The 8405-nt window shown below is 42.1% G+C and overlaps 1 protein-coding gene across 1 annotated transcript in view; it reads right to left on the minus strand.

Moving 5' to 3' along the window:
- LOC144491829 (beta-arrestin-1-like) overlaps positions 1–3033 on the minus strand; it is a 45331-nt gene extending 42298 nt beyond the window's left edge. The window contains exons 1-2 of the mRNA XM_078210121.1: positions 2882–3033; positions 1961–2096 (exon numbers count right to left, since the gene is read on the minus strand). Coding sequence (XP_078066247.1) covers positions 1961–2096; positions 2882–3033 — 288 coding nt within the window. The remainder of the gene's footprint in view (positions 1–1960; positions 2097–2881) is intronic.
- Positions 3034–8405: the final 5372 nt, after the last annotated feature.

The following is an 8405-nucleotide window of genomic DNA, read 5'->3' on the forward strand; positions in this document are numbered from 1 at the left end:
GCAAAAAGAACATGATGCATACACTTGCAAAAGGCAAGAGTGTTCTCTTCCTGTTGGGGAACACTTCAGTGGTCATGGGCATTTGGCCTCTGATCTTCGGGTATGCGTTCTCCAAGGCGGCCTTCACGACACACGACAACGCAGAGTCGCTGAGCAGAGACTGATAGCCAAGTTCCGCACACATGAGGACGGCCTGAACCGGGATCTTGGGTTCATGTCACACTATCTGTAACCCCCACGACTTGCCTGGGCTTGAAACATCTCACTGATGTCCTGGCTGGAGACAAATACACATCTCTTTAACCTGTGCTTAACCCTCTCTCCACTCACATTGTCTGTACTTTTAAGACTTGATTACCTACGTGTAAAGACTCGCATTCCAACCATTATTTTGTAAATTGAGTTTGTGTCTTTATATGCTCTGTTTGTGAACCGAACTCCCACTTACTTGATGAAGGGGCAGGGCTCCGAAAGCTAGTGGCTTGTGCTACCAAATAAACCTGTTGGACTTTAACCTGGTGTTGTGAGATTTCCTCTAATGCCTCAGGACAGTAAATAAAGAAAGTGGCATAATATGTTCCTCTTAAGTAGCACTTAGATAACTCGTTCCAAGTTTGGCTGGGAACCAGTTTTTCTAACGCACCTGATTGAGAAGTGTGAAAAGTCAGATCAGAACATTTCCAAATATCTTTTCTCCAGGGATCACTTTAATTCATGGATTTTGTTCAGCCTCCAATGTGCAGGACTTTAAAGGATCAAGGAAGTGGATGGCAGTTCAGGCAGCCTTTGCATACAGACTTTGCTAATGGCTAAAACATAATCACCTGCCCTGTCTGAATTTAAAGTTTTAAAATGTTTTCCTGTATTTAGAAGTACAGTTTAGTATTGTTAGCTCTGTACAGAGCGCTAGGGCCTCTGGTGAACAGCCTACGAAGAAGAAACTGAAATCAGGAGCAATGCAGTATAAAGATTATTTCTGAGGTATGGTTTTGTTAATTGTGTAGGCAGAAGATGGTAGACACCACTCCCATTCACCAAGCTGCACAGTGTTTAAGGTACCAAAGCTTCCAGGCACTCTCTGAATTTATAACCTGCTGAAAAATTGATCTTTGAATTAAATCATAAGGACCTGTCCATTTTTGACACAAATTACACATCAAAGTGCAAAGCTGCAGATCAGTGGTTGATCACTGAATGCAAGTATCAAGCATAGAATGAAAGTATTTACATTTATATAGCGCCTTTTATGACCAGAAGGCAGCCGAAAGTGCAGCCAATGGAGAACTTTTTTGAAGTTACAGTCACTTGTAATGTATTAAGTGCAACAGCCAATTTGTGCACAGCAAGCTCCCATAAACAATGTTGTGATAATGAGCAGCTGGTTGTGTTTATTGAGAGATACATCTTAGCCGGAACCATGAAGAGAACCGCACAGCTCTTCATTGAGTACTGTTTTGGGATCATTAATGCCCACGTAACTCAGTAAATGTCTTAACTGAAAGCCAGCATCTCTGATGGTTCAACTCTCCCTCAGCACTGCACTGAAGTGTCAGCGTGGGCCTGGTACAGATGTGATGAGACATCTTTATCCAGCATATTTAGGGCAATTGGTGTATTGATGGGCATCAAGACCTGAATATTACACTGCAATACTCCAAGTAGAAGTGATTTCATTTGTTATTTTGGTGACATTGCTGCTCTGGAACCGGTGCTATTTGCATTGTAAAGCCCCCATGGCAGCAGAAAAAATGCGGCCTCCACTACGCAGCGGGTTAGTTTTCAGAAATACAGCCCGTGTTTTCTGGCTGTGCACCTTCCCGAATTTCCAACTGTTGGCCCAGCCTGAATCTCCCACACATCCATCTGGCGCTGTAGTCACAGATGAAAAATGTAGGCCGGAAATTAAGTCTTTGAGGAGGAAAAGAGAAAAAGAGAGGAAAACCGAAAGTTGATCACGTACCGACTTGTCAGGGGTAGTCTTTTTGAAGACAACGTTTTTGGGAGCTGCAGGTGGAGGGTTCATTTTGGCAATGACCACGCTGGGAGCGGGGGTCTTCTGGGTCTGGGGGAGGCTCATCTTTCCTGGTGTGGTGAGACTGAGAAGCAAAAATGGTTTAAAAAATGGTAAATAAACAACGGCACATTCTGTTCAAAGAGATTTCCCTTTCAACAGATTGAAGACTAGATAATTGTAATGCTAGAGAGCAAGAATTTGACTTGTTCACACATCGGAATATAACTGTCACTGAAATGGTGGTGAAGGAATTTGGTAAATTGTCTGAGCCATCATTTCTAACCTTTAATTATTAACTGAGTAAATCGCTTTACATTATACAGTGCCCTGGCTTATTTTTAGAGTTGATCCTGACATTCTTGTGCTCTTTTCCAAGTGTCACTTGTGTAAACAGGCTCTCACCCACTACCAATTGTTGTGTGATCTTACATACAGACATCTGCACTTAAACTCTGGCAATATAAATCAGAATTTTATGCCCCTTCTCGAGAACAGTCTGGCAGTGGGGTTGGGGTTGGCATAACTATGCCCACCGCCTGCCTACCTCCACTGACATTTTACAACCTACAAGGAGGTGGTGGGTACCCTGCCCATCCTTGGATCAATTGAAGCATTTCAGTGGCCAAGTAAGCTCTCCTCCTACTGCCATTCATATTTTACTATGGCAGTCAAGGGGAGGGGGAATGGCCATGATACATGGTGAGACCACCAGGTATTCCCTGGCAGTCTGACTGTGGGCTTAGAGAGATGGCTCCCTCCTGATAGGGCACTCTGTGGGTCTTTCCATTGGAAAGGGCTGGCCTCATTTGATTACCCTATTGACTACCACCACTACCCCAATCTCACCTGGCAGCCCACCTTACTTGCCTATTTCTTTGGTCTCCATTAGGGACTTGCTTCAGTCCCAGCAAGTGGCCACCACTCTGAATGGCACTGCTGGCAGCTTTTGGATGTGGGATATCCTGTGTCAGGGTGAACTTCAGGCATCCAAATGCCTGATAACTGTATAATCCAGTCATGACTTCCAGGGACAGTGAAGGCTTGCTCACCCTGGCTTCCCAGTCAATGGGTGGGGCCACCACACCCCAATTATACTCCAGCCATAGCATTGGCACCGGATCAAATAGACACCTTTCTTACTGTAGTTAGCTTAATAAATATGACATACTCATTCCCTTGTCGTCTAAAAGTCAAGAATAAATATTCCATCAAACCATGTGACTCAGATTATAAATTTTAAATCAAATTTATTAACAGTAAAAACTATACAAACATAGAAAATCAACACAGCTGATTACAGAATTTGCTTGGACAAAATCACCCATTAGTCATAACTCTCACTAACTCCCCTAATACTTCCATAACCTGGATCAGCATCTATAGTATATGTGTAGCTGAGATGAATAATATAAATAAGGGGAAGTTAATTAAGTGTGTGAAGGAGAAGTGAGAAGTTTATATAGATCACGAGCTCCACATTCACAACACTATTTATGTCAAGATGTTTCTTCCGAATTCGCTATTTGATTTCTTCATATGGATTTGCCTTGGTTTTTGCTTTTCCCCACAAGCGGAAATGTACTGCTGGTTCTACTCTTCAAAAATATTTCATAATTTTGAAGATTTCGATTAGGTCACCCCTCAGCCTTTTCTCTTCACAAGACAGGAGACCCAACCTGTTCATCTTCCTAATTGGTAAAACCTCACAGCTCTGTTTCATCCTTGTAAAGTTTTTTACACTCTCTCCAATGCCTCTATATTCTTTTTCTAACATAGACATAGAATCGACATAGAATCCCTACAGTACAGAAGGAGGCCATTTTGCTCATCAAGTCTGCACCGACCACAATCCCAACCAGGCCCTATCTCCTTAACCCCACGTACTTACCCTACTATTCCCCCTGACACTAGGGGGCAATTTACCATGGCCAATCAACCTAACCTGCACATCTTTGGACTGTAGGAGGAAACCAGAGCACCTAGAGGAAACCCACGCAGACACGAGGAGAACGTGCAAACTCTACACAGACAGTCACGTGAGCCCAGAATTGAACCCAGGTCCCTGGCGCTGTGAGGCAGCAATGCTAACCACTGTGCCACTGTGCTGCCCTGTGATGACCAGAACTGCGCCTGTTACTCCATGTGGTCTGTATGATGTTCAATACAGGTTTAGCATAACTTCTCTACTTCTCAATTCTTTCCCTCTAGAAATAAATACTTGAGATTTGTTTGCTTCTTTGAAAACATAGCAGTGTTAAAGTGAGCCTGCATGTGACACTAATAAATAAGCTTTAAACTTTACTAATCTTTGTTGCTCCTTGGAGTGATTTGTACACTTACTTTGCTGCTCTGCCCAATTTAGATTTGTATTTTATAAATTATATGTCACCTCCTTATTTTTCTTACCAAAATGTAACACCTCACAATTATCCATATTTAAATTTATTTGCCAATCTTATGCCCATTCTGCAAGGTTATCAATGAGCCAGATTCGCCGACCTCACCTGCAGCTGGGATTCTCTGGTCCCGCTACAGTGAATGGAGATTTGCCTGAGTGCCAAATTCTCTGTTCTTGCTGGCAGTGATGATGGGGTGTGAATGGCCAGAGAGTTCCTGACCATATCTATTTCTGCAATTTGTTGCATCCTCCACTGTATTGGCTGCCCCTCATAAATTTGGTATCGCCTTCATACTGAGGAATTGGGATTTTGATTCCCAAAGTCTAAATCAATAATACAGATTGTGAGCAATCGTGGTCCTAGTACTGATCCTTGTGGGGCCCAACTCCTACCTTCTACTACTGTAAATAACCAACCTTTACTCCTGCTATTTTCTTGAACCAGCTGGCTATCCGGTACAGTTGCAAGCGCTACAGGATTCACCAGTCAGTCTAGGGAAATGCTCAGCATGATCTCTCTCGCCCTTTAAGACCCACTTTAAAACCTACTTCTTTGAACAGCATTTTGGTTCCCTCACCTAACATCGCCTTTTGTAATTTGGTGTGGAATTTTGTTTGATAAAGTTCCTGTGAAGTACCTTGGGGTGTTTCACTAAAGATGCTATATAATGGAAATTGTTGTTGTAGCCAGTGACTGCCCCAAGGAAATCCAACTCTTTGGGCTTCACCTTGAACCCTTGATAGTTATGGATAGTATGTTAGCATGGATGTTAGGGAACTTGGGGAAATAAATATTGATGTCTTGAGGAGTGTATATATTACAGAGAAGAAGGTGCTGGAAGTCTTAAAGTGCATGAAGGTAAATAAATCTGCAGGATCTGATGAGGTATATCCCAGGACGTTGTGGGAGGCTAGGGAGGAAATTGCGGGTCCCCTAGCCGAGGTATTTGAATCATCGATAGTCACCGGTAAGGTGCCCGAAGATTGGAGCGTGGCAAATGTTGTGCCTTTGTTTAAAAAGGGCTGCAGGGGAAAGCCTGGGACCTACAGGCCAGTGAGCCTCACATCTGTGGTGGGTAAATTGTTGGAAGGTATTTTGAGAGACAGGATCTACAGGCATTTAGAGATGCAAGGACTGATTAGGGACAGTCAGCATGGCTTTGTGAGTGGAAAATCATGTCTCACAAATTTAATTGAGTTTTTTGAAGAGGTAACCAAGAAGGTAGATGAGGGCAGTGCAGTTGAAGTTGTCTACATGGGCTTTAGCAAGGCCTTTGACAAGGTACCACATGGTAGGTTGTTGCATAAAGTTAAATCTCACAGGATCCAGGGTGAGGTATCTAAATGGATACAAAATTGGCTTCTTGACAGAAGCCAGAGGGTGGTTATAGAGAGTTGTTTTTTAAACTGGAGGCCTGTGACCAGTGGTGTGCCTCAGGGATCAGTGCTGGGCCCACTGTTATTTGTCATTTATATTAATGATTTGGATGAGAATATAGGGGACATGGTTAGTAAGTTTGCAGATGACACCAAGATTGGTGGCATGGTGGACAGTGAGGAACGTTATCTCCAATTGCAGCGGGATCTTGATCAATTGGGCCAGTGGGCTGACGAATGGCAGATGGAGTTTAATTTAGACAAATGCGAAGTGATGCATTTTGGTAGATTGAACCAGGGCAGGACTTACTCAGTTAATGGTCGGGCATTGGGGAGAGTTACAGAACAAAGAGATCTAGGGGTACATGTTCATAGCTCCTTGAAAGTGGAGTCACAGGTGGACAGAGTGGTGAAGAAGGCATTCGGCATGCTTGGTTTCATCGGTCAGAACATTGAATACAGGAGTTGGGACGTCTTGTTAAAGTTGTACAAGACATTAGTAAGGCCACACTTGGAATACTGTGTGCAATTCTGGTCACCCTATTATAGAAAGGATATTATTAAACTAGAAAGAGTGCAGAAAAGATTTACTAGGATGCTACCGGGACTTGATGGATTGAGTTATGAGGAGAGGCAGAATAGACTGGGACTTTTTTCTTTGGAGCGTAGGAGGAGTTATGAGGAGAGGCTGAATAGACTGGGACTTTTTTCTTTGGAGCGTAGGAGGCTGAGGGGTGACCTTATAGAGGCCTATAAAATAATGAGGGGCATAGACAAGGTAGATAGTCAATATCTTTTCCCAAAGGTAGGGGAGTCTAAAATTAGAGGGCATAGGTTTAAGGTGAGAGGGGAGAGATACAAAAGTGTCCAGAGAGGCAATTTTTTCACACAGAGGGTGGTCAGTGTCTGGAACAAGCTGCCAGAGGTAGTAGTAGAGGCGGGTACAATTTTATCTTTTAAAAAGCATTTAGATAATTACATGGGTATGATGGGTATAGAGGGATATGGGCTAAATGCAGGCAATTGGGATTAATTTAGGGTTTTTTAAAAATAAGGGCGGCATGAACAAGTTGGTCCGAAGGGCCTATTTCCATGCTGTAAACCTCTATGACTCTATGACTCTCTATGACAACACTCAATTTAAGGCAATATGCTGGGTGAGATGAGGAAATGGGCTGACTTGATGGGGCCATGTTAAATTGATAATAACTTGTATTTGCTTGATTCAACTATGGAAGACACATTTTGATTTCTTTATGATAGTTTTGAATTTCAAAAGGCATGGGAGAGATAGTCAATAAAGTATATTAGTGTAAAAGGACGTATGCTAGCATAATGTTATGATGATGAGGTGTCCTGTTGTGGCAGTGTGGTGTTATGTCATGATGCTATATTGACACAGGGATATCAATATATGGTTATTGCTGCTCTGGGTGCCGTTACATATCGATATATTCGCTGTGGTCATGCCAAGCACTTTCTCAGCCTGTCTGGTGAATTCTGTGATGTTTAGACTTTCTCAGCCTCAGAATCATAACACTCCAAAACACAGCAGAAAATTCCAGAATGTAGCACAACATTCAAATACACATCACAGCATTCTAAAACATGGCACAGCATTCTAGAGCATGGGAAATTTTAACAAAAAGCCAATTGGGTTCAGCAAACCTGACCTTATGGATCACCTAATCTAGTGACCTTGTCACCGTATCCCTTTACCTCATCCGTCCACCTTCTCACCAGACTCATCAACCCCACCTATTACCTTCTTGCCCCATCCTACAGTCTCTTTTCTTTAAAAGAACATATATGATTCTCTTTCTGATCCAATTTAAAAGTTTCAGCATCCTTCCCTGGAACTTATTTTATAAGTAATTTAGTCTTTGGGTGATGTCAAATTCCTCAGTCCTAACTTCAATTCTCCTGGGATTTGAACCCTTTTCACAGGGAGCAATTTTCCCAAATCAGTTTTCTTAATTCCTTTAATAATTCTGAAAACTTTGGTTAAAGCTATCTAACATGTCCTCAGTCCTGACTTTCTTAACCTTAAAACAAAAGTTGTAGTAAAATTGCACTTCCTGAACATTTTGCAGAATAAAACTTGGAATTGGTTAGTGCAAGCACAATGTTTGACAATCATTCAAAATTAACATCTTTTATTTCATAATATTTCGATAATTATTCTGTTTACTTGCTATGAAATAAGCAGCTGACACAGACAAAATCCATTTAAACCCAGGCACCATGGTCGTACTTATCTTTAAGTTTATCAGTTTGATTTAACACAGCAGAGATAAATTTTTAACAGAGTACCTTAACAGCAACCCTTGGTATGGGGCTGAAAGACCAACAAGTGTTTTGACAGAAGACCCTCTCGACAATTCCCTTTCTTCCTTCAGATGTCTCAGTCAGTGAGAGAGGCGAACCTTTGTCTATTGAAATTCTGATAGTTGCAAGTCAGCAATTGTACAAATTTGTTGTCACCACATGTGTCAGTATCCGAGTGGATTATAGTTTGTGATGAGGAGACAATGTAAGTACATCAAATCCTGCCCAAGGTTATAGCTCCACATTATAAAGCTTCTTTTAATAATCTTTTAATTGTCCGATGTTATG

This window comes from Mustelus asterias, chromosome 3 (genome assembly GCF_964213995.1).
Source record: "Mustelus asterias chromosome 3, sMusAst1.hap1.1, whole genome shotgun sequence".
Classification (NCBI taxonomy): domain Eukaryota; kingdom Metazoa; phylum Chordata; class Chondrichthyes; order Carcharhiniformes; family Triakidae; genus Mustelus; species Mustelus asterias.